This window comes from Desmodus rotundus, chromosome 6, assembly GCF_022682495.2.
Source record: "Desmodus rotundus isolate HL8 chromosome 6, HLdesRot8A.1, whole genome shotgun sequence".
NCBI classification, from domain to species: domain Eukaryota; kingdom Metazoa; phylum Chordata; class Mammalia; order Chiroptera; family Phyllostomidae; genus Desmodus; species Desmodus rotundus.
Genome location: NC_071392.1, coordinates 69,428,844 through 69,447,440, shown reverse-complemented (window position 1 = coordinate 69,447,440; position 18,597 = coordinate 69,428,844). Strand labels below are relative to the sequence as shown.

General features: G+C 39.8%; 1 protein-coding gene across 2 annotated transcripts in view; it reads left to right on the top strand.

Moving 5' to 3' along the window:
* The window catches only part of LOC112299931 (alpha-aminoadipic semialdehyde synthase, mitochondrial), a 66,583-nt gene that overhangs the window by 34,480 nt on the left and 13,506 nt on the right, over positions 1 to 18,597 (top strand). For both annotated transcript variants that reach the window (XM_024555168.3, XM_053926262.1), the window contains 8 exons: positions 2,127 to 2,186; positions 2,372 to 2,439; positions 5,186 to 5,307; positions 5,481 to 5,607; positions 8,990 to 9,100; positions 9,193 to 9,301; positions 10,117 to 10,257; positions 15,939 to 16,106. In XM_024555168.3, the coding sequence (XP_024410936.1) occupies positions 2,127 to 2,186; positions 2,372 to 2,439; positions 5,186 to 5,307; positions 5,481 to 5,607; positions 8,990 to 9,100; positions 9,193 to 9,301; positions 10,117 to 10,257; positions 15,939 to 16,106 (906 nt within the window). The remainder of the gene's footprint in view (positions 1 to 2,126; positions 2,187 to 2,371; positions 2,440 to 5,185; positions 5,308 to 5,480; positions 5,608 to 8,989; positions 9,101 to 9,192; positions 9,302 to 10,116; positions 10,258 to 15,938; positions 16,107 to 18,597) is intronic.

Genomic DNA, 18,597 nt, shown 5'->3' with positions numbered 1-18,597 from the left:
TGGCCAGATTACAAAGGGAAATCGTGGGGAAAGAGGAACTGTGGAGTTTCTGGTGATGTGCATGCAGTTCTTGCTCAGGCTTATTCTTTCTGTTCTCATGTCTTTCAATGTATGGCAGCATCAGTGTTCCTCACTCCTGGAACAGGCCATTCAACTGTAACGAGAACTTGGCCAGAGGTGGAAGTACAGGATTGATTATATACTTTGATTTGTTACAGAATACATAATTTTGATCGCTAGATTGGTAGCATTTAAATCATGATTACGGAACCAGTCTGTAGAGAGTCTTGTGGGCCACCCAAGGAGCTAGAGACTTTATCTCGAAGGCAAGGGAAAGATACTGAGTTATTTTAAATAGGCACAAGAGAAATGATCAGATTTGTGATTTAAATGAAAGATAGCCTGGGTGTCTTGCGTTTTAGATATATGAAAGTAGTTTTTTGTTTATTTTAATACAGTAAATAAGTATTCCCCTGCCAGCCTCTGGTAGGGTGAGTGTCTAGATTTTAACCTATGGATAAGAGGGGGAGGGGAATGATTGTCTCATTGGCCCTAACGCCGGGACCATCAGAAGCAACAGTACTGATTTATATGACCTTTACCCCTTGGCACTCTATTCAAGAGGTGGATACCTTGATAAAAAAAAGAGGGGAATGAGAAGGATGTTGTGGTATTAGCACGAGAGATGTGGTTTTTGTTGTTTGCCTTTGACTCATTCTTGCAAGATAATGACTGATAAGAGTGTGAATGAGGTTTCTGAGGTCTACTTGGTGCAGTCATTTTCCCTGACACTTTTGAAATGCTGATTTGTTTATACTCAGAACTAATACTGACCTGCAGATTTCCTACTGTACGCTTGGGGGGCTTGTTCTCTGGAAGAACAGTAACGGAATTCTGAAACAGATGTGCGGACTCGCAATTCTGAAACACGTGTGGGTCGATTGCCTGCTGCCAAGACTTCCAATGCCAGAGTTTGGTGAAAAGGAAAGGAATTGTTTATTTGAAAGTTATACAGATTTAGAATAATGGTGGAATTCTGCCAGGAAGTTCCACAACCTTTAAAACACCCACAAACATACATGCCCACTCCTGCCTCCCTTTTGCCTCCAAACAGAACATGCCAGTCAGAGGTACCATCTCTCAGGAGAAAAAAACAGAAGTCCACCACTGATCTCCCCCATCTCAGTTCAGCATCTCAGGCATCTCCCATTACTGGACAGATTCCGCTGTCCTCAGCATCATCAAACGTGTTACAGTTTTCTCCAGCTCTTAATCCAAAACTGCATGGTACCTCCTAGTGGTGGGCCAGTTGGGGTCCTTCTGCACCCTTTCAACCCACATGGCCAAGAGTGTGAATGGTTGCCATGCCTAGTTTGAATCCCAGCTGGAGCTTCCTCCATAACCCCCTTTCCGACTCCTCCCACAACGGGTTACCTCTGCCAGGTCTCTGTTTCCATTGTTAGTCTGGGCATGTGTGGCCCCATGACAGAGTGAACTGACTCCAAGATATTGCGCAGGCACAGCAAGCCCCTGGGGCTACATCACGGGTTAAAGTCATGCTGGCCCTTGAGCAAGAGAGGCACGGCTATTGAGCACGCCTGTGAAGCTAGCCAAGGTGCCAAAGCTGTGCAAAATCTCCCAAGTGGTGCTCCTCTTCCCCCACCCTCAAGCCATGGCTGTGGAGGTTTGGGGGACTTTTTCTCACCCCTGTTCTACCCCCATTATAAACCCATTCTCTACTTGTAATAGAATAGCCCAAACCCTTAGAATGGGATAAAGGTCCTAAGAATGAACACTGTAGCTATAAAGCTTGTGGTGATATTTGTCAGCATGTACAATATGTCACATCGAACTGGTGAGGAAGAGTAAGTTTTTTCATGTTTCCAGCAAGCAAAGATGATTGTAATCAAATTTTAATTTTAAAATTGGAACTTGTTTTGAAACAGCTTGTTCTTCAGGGCAGACTTCATTGCTTGTAGAAGACTGTTATTTACAATTATTTATGCATCTTCAGAAACTTTTCTAAATTCTTTTTTCTTTTGACTAATATTTTAATATGAATAAGAACACCAAGAAGCCTTCTTTGCAATGTCATTTGTCTCTTACCAATCTTATTTTCCCTGCAGATATTATCAGATGCAACACAACCTCTTGAAAGTCAGAATTTTTCTCCTGTGGTGCGAGATGTAAGTTATGAAATTACTTTTTTCTATAAATGTATATTTTCGCTACCATCCTCTCTTCCCCTCTCTCCCTTTCCTTTCTCTCTCCCCATCTTTATCTGTCTGTCTCTTCTCTATCAGTCATGAGCCCATGTTTGTGGGACTAAAATGTGGATATTAAAGAAATGTCTTGTGTCATATACATTTAGGCAGTGATTACATCCAACGGTACATTGCCTGATAAGTATAAATATATCCAGAAACTCCGAGAGAGCAGGTAAGCATTGTTCTTATCTTGGATCTGATGAGTATTTTCTTGTGTTTCAATGTGAGTTTATGAAACTAAGTTTATAAAGATGCAAAATTTGAAAATGCCTATAAATATAGTGAACCCAAAGTAAGTGATTAGCTGGAACCAGTGTGAATTATTTCCCCCTGCACAGTATGGCAGCATTATTTGGGCTTTCTAGTATCCTGTGTAGGCTTGTGTGTAAACCAACACAAGTCCAAAAGGCTGTCCTTTGGGGCACCTCTCTCTCCAGCACTTTGCACATTGCCATACCTCTGTACTTTCTCAAAGGAAAATGAGCACACTGACCCTTTCTGTGGTGCTTTCGGACTGGTTCTTAGTTGAGGTTTTGGACTCTCTTTTGTTTACTATGATATTTAGGAAAGTGGGCTCTTGGTTAGAGATTATGTGAAGAAAGAAGATTATGATCAGAGGTCACTTTTCCCTGGAGGTTCTTATTAGGAGGAAGGTGTCAAAAAGTATCATGGGAAATCTACCCAAAAGACTAGTTCCCACAGAAAGGCACTAAGCTAAGGTCCTTGCTTTCTTAATTGATTTTTCTACTCGAAGTTTGAAAACATTGACATTTCTTTGGAATGTTTTAGTCCACTTCAGCTGATTACACTTGATTTGTGTTTATATCTGCTCCAGGGGTCTACTCCTATCTGACAAAATAACCCCTGCACCGAGTTCTCAGGAGAAACCAGAGTGGGAAAACTCATAACAAACCAACAAGCAAATAAACTTCCTTCTCACTTGTTGTCCCTGTAGGAAGTAGGTGAAGAGATCTGCAGAGATCAAGTATACTACTGTTATGCTTTTCCATATGTATTAGTTTGCTATTGGTTACTTTTTATGTATCATTGAAATATTTGGGCATAAGAAAGTGAAAGGGTAGAATTTGTTGTTTCTTTCTTTCTTTTTTTTTTTCTTTTAAAGAAATTAGCTTTATAACCTATTAGAAGAGTTAATTACTGGGGAAGTATGGCATGTATTTGATTTTCAGAGCTCTCTGTATCTTTTGATGTCATCACCTGATGATCTCTTATGCTAATCCTAGTGGCACATCTAACACGGCCAGTTAGAAAATAAAATCTTCTCTCTCACACACCATGTTTTATGAACCAGCAAGTCTACTTGGCTCCAATTACTAGGATTTTCTGCCCTTCTTCCCTAGGAAAATCTTGTGCCAAGAAAGTGATACAAAGATTGCATTTTAAAAGGAAATTTGTTATGCTGCACCCTGCCTTATTCTTACGTTCTCTGCATCACTTAGCACAGTGATTATTAACCTGGAGTGGTTGTAGGTGCTAATGAGATGGACCATATTAGAATCTAGGTGTATTTTTTTTTAAAATGTATTTTGAACAATATATTTAGATATCAAAATATTGTTTTAATTATATAACTATAGAAAGTGTTATTAAGAAGGATATACTCTAACCAAATTACAGTGAGAGCTATTTTTGTTTCATTTTGTTTTTGCTTTTTTTTTTTTTTTTTGCAAGGTGGAATGGGATGGGGGTGAAAGTTAAAGGAGACTTCACTTCATCAGTAATATGAATGTTGGGGTTAAAGAGGGACAGGAACATTTTATTTATTTTTTAAATCCTCACCTGAGGATATTTTTATTATTGATTTAGAGAGAGGAAGGAAGGGAGAGAGAGAGAGAAATATCAATGTGAAAGAGAAACACTGATTGGTTGCCTACTGCACACACCCTGACCAGGGATAGGAGCTGCAACCTAGGTTTGTGCCCTGACCGGGAATTGAACTCAGGACGTTTGGTGTAGGGGATGATGCTTCAACCAGCTGAGCAACCTGGCTAGGACTACAACAGGGACATTTTATATTTATAGTTATTTTTGTTTACTTATAATTAATAAAAAGGTTAAAGTTTGAGAAATATTCTGGTCTAAAAGATCCGAACAACAGGGCCTGGTGCTTAAATCCCTGGCACCAGGCTGTTTCCGTGGTTTTACATTGATACCTGGGAATTTGATTGAAGATGCATTTAATGAATACTTTCTATATAAAAGACAAAATACACTGAGCATGAATGGGTTTATAAAGATAAGTAAGACTTAGTCACTATCTTGGAGGTAATAGTTGGAAAGACAAAGAGTTCTTTGTCAGAAAGGTGTAAATTCTTAACAGAATAAAATTGTCAAGAATTAAATTCCTGTCTGGTGACTTGTCTCAGATTTCTATATTTGACCCCAGAAATTTGTGATTTCAAAGTTATGGTTTCAAATGTCCTCAAGTGATCGAAAATATAAATACCAAAGAAATGTCTAATATGAGCAATAACAGTCTCAGACTGTTATGTCAGATTGTTGGATGGAATGATACAGTTTTGGAGGACAAGCCCCTAGTACAATTTGAATCACGTCCCCTGGAAGGAGAAAGTGTGAGACCAAGTTACTTAGTTGTGATAAGACAATCAACGGACCAGCATCTGCACCTCACTAGGCAAATCCATGGCAGTCTATGGACACCCACCTCAGAGATGTCAGGGTCCATTGTCCGCTGTACAGAATCTAACCTAATTGATAAAAAGTGTTGTTGCAGGGAATTCCTGTTGAAGTTCTCGTTATGAATAATGTGGGAAAAATCATTGCTTCATGATTTTTCATGGAGTTTTAGTTTGGCTTGGGGACAGTAGGATTCTGTTATTTAAATTGCTTTTGGTTAAATGATTCCTCCCCACCTGCCTTTTTATTCTTTTTCATAGAGAACGTGCTCAGTCGCTGTCAATGGCCACCAAGAAAAAGGTCTTGGTCCTTGGAACTGGTTATGTCTCTGAGCCTGTTTTGGAATACTTGTCACGAGACCGCGATATAGAAATAACCGTAGGTAAAGGAGACCTAAGTTTTGAAGAAGGAGAACTAATGTCATATGTTTACCCTGTGAATTTTAAATGACTATTTTTTTCAAACTTTGAAATTTATTTTGGAGATGTTAAAGTGTTTTGCTTTCTGACTAGGAGAAGGAAATCTAAAATTTGGGCTTCTTTATTCTTGAAATAGGCTCTGACCTAAAGAATCAAATTGAACAGTTAAGCAAGAAATATAATATTAACCCTGTTGTCCTGGACATTAGTAAACAAGAGGAGAAGTTGGGCTCCTTGGTGGCAACACAGAATCTTGTCATCAGGTTAGTATTTAGCAAGAAATGATGGATGTATATTTTGTTGATATTGTTATTTTTCTTTCCTTATTCCCCCCCCTTCTATTCTCCTCTCCTCTCCCTTCTCTAGTAAACTTTAGTTTTAATTGTGTATTGAGAAAAGTGCACAAACCATAAATGTATAGTTCATTGATTTTTCACATGGTGAACATACCATATAACCATCATTCACATCCAGAAACTGAGTACGTACCCCAGAATCCCTCCTTGTGCTCCCTGTTATTAGCTGTGTCCCCCAAGGATAGGTGCTATCCTGACTTCTAACATATTCGTGTTTGCTAGTTTTCAACTTTTACAGTAGAAATATTCCGTATGTTCTCATTTGTGCTGCTTTCTTTCCTTTAATGTTGTGATTTTGAGAGTTGTCTGTGGTGTTGTCTGTAATTGTAGTTTATTCATTCTCATTGCTGTGTAATATTTCATATGTGAATATATCATTATTATCCACTTGACTGTTGGTAGATATTTAGGTTTGTCTGGATTTTGGCTGTTAAAAATCATGCTGTTGTGAGCATTTTATTATTTGCCTTTTACTTACCATGTATACACAGTTCTGTTGGGCGTCTACCTAAAGTAGAATTGCTGTGTCATAAGATACTCATGTTTCATATATTTTGGTAACTCTTTTATCCTCTGGATTTATAAAGCTTAAATGAAATTGTGCAAATTCTTTAGCTTTATAACTCTCTCAATAGGAACAGATCTTGAATTGCTATGCTTATTACTGCCAAAAATTTTAGATATAACTTCTAAATATAGAGCTATATGAGGCTCACTCTATAATTAAACTTGATTTTGAAATAACAAAGTGACGAGAATAGTAATTTATTCTTAGAATATAATAATAAAAGAAAGAAGGTTACCTGCTCATTCATAGTTATATCAATTCATAGATAAGATTTAAATGGTATCTTCATAAAAGTTAGATCAGATTTAAAAGGTATCCTTGGAGGAAGTTCTGTGATGTCTTAAGAAAACAGGCTTGGAGAACAGATACAATGAAAGGTAATTCTAAGAGGAAACTTTTGTGTTGTCTCTGGATTTATTTAAACATAATCTCATTTTGGGCCCCTAAACATTATTCAATTTACACAAATTTAATGTACACTAATTTTTATTCAGCAAAAATTTACTAATGACCAATAGACCTTGTTTGCCAGTAATATGATTATGAATATAAGTATGATTCAAAATGGAATGTTAGCCTCTGGATGAAACAAAGAGAATTTGCTTATATAGAGGGAACTAAATGTAACATTGTTTTTTTGATAAAAAGTAACATTCACAATACATTTGGAACTAAATATGAAGCAAAATATGAAAGACAATAGATAAAGACAATAATCTATTAATAAGTTCAAATTTTTAAATTTAACAAAATGGTGACCTTTCATAAGTTAGCATTAACAAAATCTCTTTTATATTTAATTTTTCTCAGTTGAGTTTTTTTGCTGAATAGTGAAAATGCTGTTAAGCATTGTTATCCTGTAGTTTTCCTTAAATAATTTTTTAAGCTGGAGAAAGGGCATTTTGATGTAAGCATAGTGATAAGGACTACCAAATTAAATGAGTAAGAAATATGTTTCACAAAAAATTATATAATAATGTCAAATGCTCATAGTTTGAATTTTTCAATTTTACTTTTTGATGATTTAATATAAATATTAATTGAGTTTAAAAATTACATTTGTATTTTGTGTATGTTTTCGCAAGAGGCATTTGTAAGTATTTGGATTAATTGGGTTGGTGTCAACTCAACCCAAGAGTCATAGCCCTTTGGCTAGTCACTATATCACATGCACAATGAGTTATGAGTTCTAATCACTTTGCTTTAAAGCACCATTAATCAAAGTCCTATCATTCTAGGTTTCAGCGTGTTATTAGGTTTGTGCAATTGATGCCAAATTTAAAAATATGTTACATCCAGATAACATGTTAGCATGCAAGTTTCCAATGTTGGGAAAGTGACAAAAAATCTCCACTTAACCTTGAAGATGATGTCATTTGTACATTTTCTGTTAATAACTTTTTTTAACAAAAAGTTTGCAAATATTTTGTTCATTGGGTTTTAAATAGTTACCATATTTAGTAATAATCTTTTCAGATTAAAAAAGCCAGAAAGCAGAAGTCAAGAGCTTCCATATTGATATTGCCAAAATATGGACGCAATTTTATTCTGCATAGTAATAAATTTATTTAGTAACACTTATTCTATTGATCTGAGAATATAATAATAAAAGAAAGAAGGTTACCTGCTCATTCATGATCTGAAGAAGAGGAAGAGCCTAAAAGATTTTGTTTTATGTGAAACAGAGAAAATCTCAAGTATGCAAGATGACTTTGACATATGCAGAGATATAGTACGATAGTGTTTATAAGTTTGTATTTATACTTTCATTGTTACTATGTAGATCAAATAGGCAATAAGCTAGTAGAACTGTTAAGTGATTGACAGTATATTTTATTATTTCTTGGGTTGAATATGAACATACTAATTTGTATAAAGATTTATGGAAATTCTTTTTTTGTGTGTGATTGTGTAGTCCCAGTACCAGATTAAAACACTAAAACCAGATTTTTAGAAATCCCACTTAAAGTGAAGTTTTAAATACAGCTTCATGTTTTGCTCACTATATAGGCTTTTAGCCATTTGCCAGGCTTTATACCAGTCAATACCATTAAAACCCATCTCCTACTCTGGCCCTTCCTAGACTCTTCCCTTTAATGTAACACAGAGGCCTCCTTGGCTAAGTTTCCCCTTCTCCTGATAGACATTTGGGAGATGTGGAGTTGAAAAGAACAGCAACCTTATCTTTTAGTAGGGGACCCAATACAGGAAACCATAGAAATATAAGGATGGGTGGAATAGATTTCCTTAAATGTTATAAAGAAATAGCTGGATGCCTTAAGAGGAAGAAAGTCTACCTTTGGGCAAATCTGGGAGAGCTTCTTGGAGGAGATAACCATTCAGGCATTATTTTAAGGAGGGTATGACCTGGGTAGGGTGGCGGGAGCATTCCACGTGGAATTCACAGAGATAGTAGAGGTTCAGAGGTAGTAAAGTAAAGGCTGGGAGCAGAGAGTTACAATGGCTTCTTTGGTTCCCACATATGGTTTATGGAGGATGTCAAGGGATAAAAATGGAAAGGTTAGGTGAAGGCCATATTGTGGAGAGTTTTAAATATGACTAACAGGATGCACTCATTCTTTAGTCCTCAAGGAGTCATTGATCATCTCTGAGAGAATAAATTAATCAGGGCAATGTCTCAGCTTTAGTGCAGTTCAAGATACATTGGAAAGAAGGGTTGGACAAGAAGGTTTCTGATTAGCTTCTCTCTCTGTTTTAAAGCTTGCTGCCTTATGTATTGCATCCCCTTGTGGCCAAGGCATGCATCACAAGCAAAGTTAACATGATCACAGCGAGCTACATCACACCAGCGCTAAAGGAACTAGAAAAGAGGTAAGTTTCAGTCATTTTCAACGAGGAAGCTCCATGGCATTATTTGTACTTCATGTCCACCTTTTCCTTCCTCCTCTGTTCACCTGTCGTAGTGTGGAAGATGCTGGCATCACTGTCATTGGTGAATTGGGACTGGACCCGGGTCTTGATCACATGCTGGCGATGGAAACAATAGATAAAGCCAAGGAAGTGGGAGCCACGGTGAGCCCCTTGGATGCCCGAAGTTTCACTTAGCAAAACATTCAAAGGTCCAGGTTTCTGTGTCCAGAAATAAACTTTTAATAATTTTGATTAAATGCGTTGCTGTAATCTAGCTCATACTTTTGAGCAGGAATTTCTGCATGGTAAAACCATGTCCAAGTCTTAGCAGTCAGTTTTTAGAGAAATAGATGCTGCTGTAATATTTTGGTTGACTAAAAGGTTTTTGAGTGCCTTAACAATTCTATAATAAGGTCTGACTTGTAAAAGTGGAAAAAATTCTTTACAATGTCATTCATCTGTTGGTACATGGAGTGTCTTCTATACATGAGAAGGAACTTTGAACGTGTAAATGCGAGGAATCAGATTAAATGCTTAGGTTTCATGTATGTAATATGTATAATGAAATATAGATTTGAACAAATTATAATTATATATTAACTGTATGTCATATATTGATGAATTTATATAAATTATATATTATAATGTATATAATAAAATTATAATCCAACATACAATTTGAATACAAAATTTAGGAGGAACTGACAAATCAGAATTGAATTAATTGTTAGATTTTTTAACTGAATGAAATGGAAGTTGCAATCTCTAAAAGACTTTTTAAAAATTAGTGTACACAAAATATAACTGTGGTTTAATCGTATGGTGTTTGCCTTTAAGAACATATTTTGGGAAGTCCTAGAAAGGAAAAACTGTTGCAAGTTTACCAGGTGCCTATCATTATACTCAATTAATTACTTAGATACATTATTCTCCCTAATTTATTGTTAATCCTCCCTAATTTATTGTTTATTTTACAGATTGAATCTTACGTTTCCTACTGCGGTGGGCTTCCAGCCCCTGAACATTCAGACAACCCTTTGAGATACAAGTTCAGCTGGAGTCCAGTGGGAGTTCTGATGAACATAATGCAGCCCGCCACCTACCTGCTCAGTGGAAAGGTGAGGCATTCCCACCAAATCTGCAGTAACTGCCTGAGAAAGAACAGGCTCTTTCTCCCTGATACCGGGGCCCTTCAGTACTGGCTATGCTGCCTGTGCTTCCCCCTCATTCTTTTGATGATGATTCCCAGTGTGTATTTTCTGTTCCATCTGGCCTCCTCACTGTTCCCAGCATGGCCTGTGCTCATTCTTCCTCTTCTTTCAAGTTGTTTTTCACATTTGGAAAAGTCACTTCTCAACTTCTCTGCATGTGTAAATACTGGTCATCTTATGTCAAACAATTTCTGAGTCCCTATTGTGTGCTGGCCTTGGGGCAAGACTCCAAAGGTTGTCTCCTGAAGGAAGCTCCTGACCTCAGAGAAGTCACAGATGGAATGGGGGTGGCTCTTAGAATGGAAGGTTTTGTGGGTCAGGGAAAGGATCTTTTACTTCCCCAGCTGCTGTGCACCAGAATGTAAGCATTCTCTGAGTTGAGTACTATTTTCACCATTTTATAATAAGGAAACTGTGGCTTAATAAAGCAAATGTTAAGATCATTCTTCTGGAGTTCAAACCCAGGTCTAATGAACCAGATTCCTTCTTGCCCCCTTTACCACTCACCTCACGGCAGGAGAGACAGACAGTGGAATGCTGGCTACCATCCCATAGGGCAGTTCCAAGGTATGCTGAAGTGCCACACAGTACAGATGAGAGGACAGTTAATTTGACCTTGGCGCGAAGGTGGGAAGAAGAAAGTTAGCAGAGAAAAGACGATGTGCTCGACCTTGAAGGATAAGAAGCTGCTGGATGGGCAGGTGTGCTGCTCCTCGTGACTGTGCTAAGCAGCGCCTTCATTTGATTCTTACAACCCTATCAGGTTTATAAGGCAGAAAGCAGGCAGAAGAAGCTTAGCTTATAGCCACAGTTAAAGAGGTTGCAAGTGGCACAACCAGTGTTCCAGTCACATTGGGCTGCCTTCATGGTTTGTTCTCTTAGCCTAAGGAGAGCCTCATACCTGGGAATGAATGTGACTAGAATGAGGGATTCTCTTTAGATTTTGTGATGAAAGCACCTCCCTCCACTCACCTTAGTCCTGGCCCTGCAGGGAGAGAGGCATTATGTGATCACATGTGTGTCTTAAAAACATTATTCTGACAGGAGTATTATAAGTTCTCAGTGTATCTGTGAATCTGAATGTATTTCATGTACAAAAGAGAACAGTGAAAAGTTCTTCAGAAACAAGGTGGATGTCGTTACCAGCCATGGTCTTCTGAGCCTCCAGTGGAGAGCGTGGCTCACAGCCTTGCTGCTCATTGGAATCACTGGGGCTATTTACAAAATCCCAGTGTCTGGGCCCTGCTCACCGAGCTTCTGATTCACCTGAGTTGTGGGAGCTTTAAAAACTCCTGAAGTGATTCCAGTGTGCTGCTGAATCTGGGAAGAGCTGAGTTAGTGACCAGGGGACCACAGCTTCACTTGAGACCCTACTAAACGGACAAGACATTTAAATTTGATGCTGGAAAGATACTCACACATGTTTCAGGATATGAAATGGGACCCCTGAGTTCTGGTCCTAGAGGGGGCATCCCTCACAATGTCACCAAAGGCCAGGCAACTGTAAAGGGCCTCTGGGTATCAGTCTCCTGATGCATAATGTGAGCACCAATATTCCATCTGGTTCTCCAGTTCTGTGAATCATGAAGGTTAGGGCAAGAAACCCAGTCTGATGTTCTACCAAGCACACATCTTTAATCTGCCACAGCCTGTCTCCTGATGCCCCTTTCACCTCTGCCATCCTGGAAAAGACACTGCCCTAACATGTAAATGCAGGAAGAAGTTATGCTTCATTTGAGCAAAATGCTTATGTTCTAGAGGCCATGTAAGTGATAAAGATGATAACAGTGAGAGGGTCAGCAGGGTGCAGTCCAAAGGACAAAGGATTTGGTGTCTGTTGGCCTGGCCTTGTGCTCTGGCTCTGCCCTCCCTGGCTGGGGGGGCACTAGAGCAGTCTGTTCCTCTCTCTGAGCTTTGGGCTCTGTGTCTGGAGATAAACATCCTGATGCCAGTCTTGCAGGGGTCCTGCTGTGGGGCTCCATGAGGTCACACAGACTATAAACTGCTTCACAGCAGATTGTCAGGCATGTCATAAGTCACTAACAAATATTAGTGACTGAAGAAATTGAGGGTAAGTAGAGCTCTAGGAAAGCAGGAGTTTATATTCAGGCAGCAGAAGTTGATTTTGTTGAAGTTTTGCCCTTTCATCCTAAATATCTTTTGTAAAAAGGTGCTTCTTTGCATTGCCCTACCTCTGTGGAGACACCAGGAGAAAACATGTTGCTTTTCTTTGCTAAAATGATATATTATCCACTTCCTGCTCAAGTTTCCTCTTGTGGATGCATCTTTCCCTGACCGCTCATGCCCCTGTTCACTATTCTTTTGTCTGAACTCCCACACTTTGTCTGTGTCTAGGAATTTTCCGGATGCTGTATTGTTCACTCAGTAATTCAAGTGCAGCAGTCTGTCTCACAACCCAGAAGCCTCCTTTGTGTTCCTGTCCCTCCATCCCCCAGTGACTGTGGAGCAGGCCTTACCTAATTCACAGAATCATAGAGGGGAATCAGGGGTCCTCTGGCTTCTGCTTAAAGTTGAAGCCTTAAGCTTTTCCAGCAACTTAGGCAATGGCCTGTGAATTAAGACATGTCTCCTTGCCCTACCTCCTTGCAGTAATTTCCAGCCATTACTATTTCTAACATCTAATTGTTTCTAGTAATGCTTGATTTCCTTCCACATCTCTGGAGACAGTGATTGTGTCTTCTTTTAGTTCTGTCCCCTTTGTGAGTGATGGGACACTTTCCTGTAATGGTGGCACCTGGGAATGACATGACATGTCCTCACCATCACCTCTGCCACAGCTTTTACTTTTAAGCTACTGCCAGCTAAACAAACACTCTGAGTCAGAACCATGCTTGCTCTGCAAACACAGTTTTGAGATAGCTTTTCTAGCCTTAAAGTTGGCCTGAAAGCCAAGTTTACCTTGAGGGCCACACCCAGCCTCTCCTTTGTAGGAAATTCAATTTCTGTAAGTGTTGTCATAAAGTTGTTTGTAAACTGGAACAATTGTTTTTGGAAAAAAGAAAAAAAACTAAGAGTTGCCGCTGCTCTCCATTGCCTGCAAGCATGCTTACTGCAATTTTTAGACCTAAAACTGGCACAATCTAGAATGTTCTACCTTGTCAGTCAGCACCACTTTTAAGATATTGATCCAGAAATAAGCACAATTAAGGGTATAAATATGGTTTAGAAAAAACAACATGCACGTTGGAGTCATTTGGACCTGGGTTCTTTTGTGCCTCTGGGTGACTCAGCCTCAGTTTTCACCTGTGAAAAATGGTTTATTGTGTGGGTTAAAGGTAAGGTCTACAAGGCACCTAACACACAGTGGGCTGTGAGTAAATCATTGTCTGTATATTTCCTGTGTTATATTTTTTGTTAGTTTAGCAATAAAGCTTGTTATCAGGCCTCATTCGTTGGGAGACGTGTGTGTAAATAAAAAAGGACTGGGCATAGAGCAGACAGCAAGAGCAGCAAGTAGTGAGCTACTGTGTCTGCTGGGAGAGGATCTTCCACATGAGCATTGTGGGTCAGAAAATATGCCTATTCCCTGCCAAATAGATGAGTCTGCCTTTCTGGCTTCAGTCAAGTCATTGATAAAATACTAAACAAGACAGGGCTTATTAAAGAAGTGCGTGCTATGCCACTAGAGATAAACCTCTGAGTTGACATCAGATGGTGGTGATTAGCCAGTACTTTTTGGGTCATGTTGCTTCAGCAGCTTTCAATCTCACTAAAGGATCATTACTGCTCAGCTTACATTCCCATGTTTTGTTCACAAGGATCTCATGGTAGACTTAGGCACCGATTGATTTATTTCTGACTAGTTAATTGCTGGGTCTTTATTGAGGGTTTTTTTTTTTTTTTTTCATTCCCGTAGGTTATAGAAATGAGTAAGTGTGGAGGCCCTAAAGATTAACAAGTACCTTTTTAACTGATTTTTCTTTAAAATTTGTAATCCTGATAGAAGAAATTTGTTTTAAAGAAAGAGTGCAGAAATGGCTACTGTGCAGTCCAGAATTTCATAGGAACATTAAATAAAAAGCATTCCTCCCTTCCTTTAAATTCCCACTCCTGGAATTTTAGATGGTGTTGGGCATTCTGCAGAGTGAGCCTTTGAAATGGAGACCTCATGTGGCCTGCCTCTATAGTCAGCATAGCGCATAGAGAGACATACGTTTCCATTTTGTCTCTCATACTAAAGGCACATGCAGAACCTGTCTGCAAATAAACTCTGAAATCCTTAAGTTTAGCCAGAGATTCCTTAGGGCGAATCCCTCAGAATCCACCCGAAGATGCACTGATGGCTCCCTGGTGCTAGGTGGTGGTGTGCTGCTGTACACACGTGAGCGGAGATTGTTTTCTGTGGTACAGGCAGGACAAAATCCAGCTTCACCAGCAGTCACACCCGCCCCCTGGAATCTCAGCCCCAATTTTCCGTTATCTCAAGGGTGATCATACACTTCACCAGCTAAAAGAAAAACTTAGTTCTTTAATCAAATGTTTTAAAAAATGCTTCACTGCATTTTGAGTGTGCGCTGAGGGCAGGGGTGTGGGTAAGAGGATTAATGAGAAATCAAAACAGCTTGGGAGTCAGGGATTTAACTTCTTCCCAGCAGTGAGATTGTGGGTGGCACTTTTTAGTTTCACTGTGTGTTCACTGCATTGCCTTTCTTGTAAGGGGTCATCTCTCCCACTAGTTGTCCCCAAAGTCCACGGTAGGTCGACTAGTGTAGGCTGTGTGGTCCTTATAACTGTGCCAGCACAGCTCCTGGCAGCACAGACATGCAGGAAATGTTTGTTCAGTGGATAAAAGGGTGAATGGAGGCAGGAACTGTATCTTATTCATCATTCTTACTCCTTCTGCAATGAGTGGGGTCCGGGCACACAGATCGCTGGTCAGTAAATGCTAGCTGTGCGAGTCCAAGTGCAAGGCTGGCGCCTGATGTGGACTCGGTGGGGGGTGTGAGGAAGAAAAAGAGCAGTGAGAATATTGCCACTGCTCTTTGAGCACAGAAGCCATTTAAATGATTATTTGTTGCTTTTAGATGATTGTGTGTTGTTTAAAATAAAGCTCTACTGGGACATAATTCAGTTCCATCTTCTCCAGGGGCAAGAAAAAATAGAGAAAACAAGATCTTAGTATAAAACTAAATGCTCAAGTAAGATTTTCAAGTGCGAGAAAAGAGGGGAAAGTAGTTGTGGGGAGGGTGGATTGGATAAAGGGGCCAAATATGTGCTAGCGGAATAAAACTAGACGTTTGCCGGTGAGCACGCACTGGAGGATATGGATATCTAACTATAATGTTATAAATCTGAAAATTATATACTGTTATTTACCAGCTGTTACCTCAAATGTAATAAAAATTAAAAAATAACATAAAGCTTGGGGGCATGATAGCCTTGTGAATTGTACTAGTGGAAAAACTTGAGTATGGAATATTGATTACGGTAGGTTCAGTAAAAACGTTTTTTCCAAATCCTTTATTGCTTTCTTTTAAAACTTTGATTTCTTTATTATGCAAATAACACAGACAAACCTAAGGGGAGCACGGTGTTTAACCCCAGTGTACCTTTTCAATGATCCTCAGGTGGTGAACGTGGCAGGGGGCGTCTCCTTTCTCGATGCGGTCACTCCCATGGATTATTACCCCGGATTGAATTTGGAAGGCTATCCCAACAGAGACAGTACAAAATATGCTGAGATTTACGGCATTCAGTCTGCTCATACTTTGTTGCGAGGGACACTGAGATATAAGGTAAGTGGCTGTATTTTACATGAAACATGTGGCCTGTTTTGGTGTAAGTGATTATCTTTCTCAGTAATTAAAACAATTAGGCCTTGGCCTGGTGGCTCAGTTGGTTGGAGTGTTGCTGTCTCCTGCCTCCACCCTATCCCCTCTATACCCCCAGCTCCCTAACCTTAATACACCAAAAGCTATGGGTTTGATTCCTGATTCAGGCACATTCCTAGGTTGCGGCTCCCATCCCCGGTCAAGGTGCGCACAGGAGGCGGTTGATCCAAGTTTCCAAGTTTCTCTCTCACATTGATGTTTCTCTCTCTCTTTCCTCCTTCCTCTCTCCCTAAAAATTAAATAAATAATTAATGAAAATGATACGCCAGGTTGGAGTCTGTTTCCTCAGGACTCTTGATTGGGAAACATTAGGAGACAACTCAAAATGGCTTGAGCAAAAGGGAATTTTTGACTCATGAGCTGTGGTGACAGGCAGAGAACCAGCTCCATTGTAATGAGTTTTGGGGGGCTGGGTCAAGGGACCTCACTGGGACTTGGACCCTCTTCATTTTTCAGCTCTTCCTTCAAACAGTGGCTGCAATCTCAGGCTCCCATGGTAGCAGGATGGTCGTAGCATCTCCAACCACCTAGGTTTTCATTGCAGTGAGAATGAAAAAGTGCATCTTCTTTGTAGGTAATAATGTAGTTTTTTAATCCCTGAGGTCAGTGGGTTAAAGTGTGCCAATCAGCTTTGCCCTCTGTTTCTGTCCCTAAAGCTGTAGATGTATTCAGCATCACTTCTCTCAAAGCAACATCTTTTTACCACAAAATCAGGTGTAGATGCTAGAAGTACAAGTACACATTTATTAATCACAAAAGAGAAGTTACAAGTATGACCAGATCAAGACAGTCAGTGAAAGAGTCTCCCAGGGTGTTTATAGCAAGTTAATACAAACTGGGTGGCTTAAACAGCAGACATTTATTTGCTCATCATTCAGGAGCTCAGAAACATGAAATCGAAGTCTGGGCAGGGTTGGCTCTTCTGGAGGCTTTTAGGGAGAAACTGCCCCATGCCTGTGAGGCTTTCCATACCATGTTATCTCAAAGCACACCTCCAGTATTGCCTGACTCCTGGTGCCCACCTCACACAGGGCAGGGGGCAGGAAACATCCTGTATGATGGAAGCCACCCCAACAGAACCCTGAAGGATGAAATGTGTCACGGTGTTCAGACCCTTGAGGGCCACCATCCTGACAAATGTCAGCAACCCTTTCACAGCCTGACTATTCTTTCCAGTATTAGAGATGAGACACTATCATCCCAGAGTGACAGGGACACCTCAGTTACTCTCCCGTACCTGCCTGTCACCTGATTGTTCTCCAGGACTCAGCTTGTGATCTTAACTCCTTCTCCTTGAGTCCCCTCCCCCACATCCATGTGATTGCCCCCTCCTCTGAGCTCCCATAGCTCTGTGTTTACCTCTGTCACAGCACCTGATATATTCTACTGCAGTGTAGTCACCACTGGTCGTGTAGCTTTGCTCACTATGTGCTGGGCCGTTTTTTTGCTTGACTTTATACTGGCCAACAGTTTCCTCATGGGTGGGGACTGCATTTTTCATCTCTGTGCATGAGTCTGACACATGGCAGCAATTTGCTCAATGCTCATTATGAATGAATATGAATATATATAATAGATTCATTTCTTGAGCTCACCATAAAAATATATTTCTGAGATTAAGAAGTAGCTCAGAAAAGTCTCAGTATTTGATTTACTGAATGAAGGAATTGCTGGCACTAATTAGATACTAGAAGCAAGCTTGTGGTTTGCTTTTTTTGTTTCTCCTGTTAGAAATATATTTACTTGGATTAAACCACATAAATGTGAATTGTTTCATTAGTAACCTTTGAGCAGTTTGAATCATACAACCTTTCAGAATGTGAAAATTACTAGTTGGCCACACATTAAATGGTAAACTATCTGATGACCACAGAAACTCATGTGTTAAATTTATTTCTTCTTAAAATAATTTTACATGCTTTTCTTTCTCTTTCTGCTTATCTCTTCCACCTCCTTTGGTCTCTCTCTGTCTCTGTAATTGCAGCAGGTACAAAGCCCCTTATTTTGCCCTAGTCACCCAATTTGCTCACAAGAGAACATACCCTTATGCTCTTCAATGACTACATCATCATTCAGAATCTATTCATCCAGTCATTTGTTCTCTTTCCGCTCACAGGAGTGATGGATACCTGGGCAAGGGCATGGGGATAAAGCACACACACACACACACACACACACACTCACTTTCTATCCTTACAGTCCAGCAGCTGAATAGATGATTACAATTTGTGTCAAGTCCTGTAATAGAGATATGTACAAAGTGCTGCCGGAATACAGAGAAAAAGGCAGTGCCCATTCCCATAGGGGGCTCAGCAGCTATGCTGGGCTGGGTCTTACCAGGGAAGTAAACATTTCATCAGTGAGGAATTGTGGCTTGTACATTCCAGACACAGGG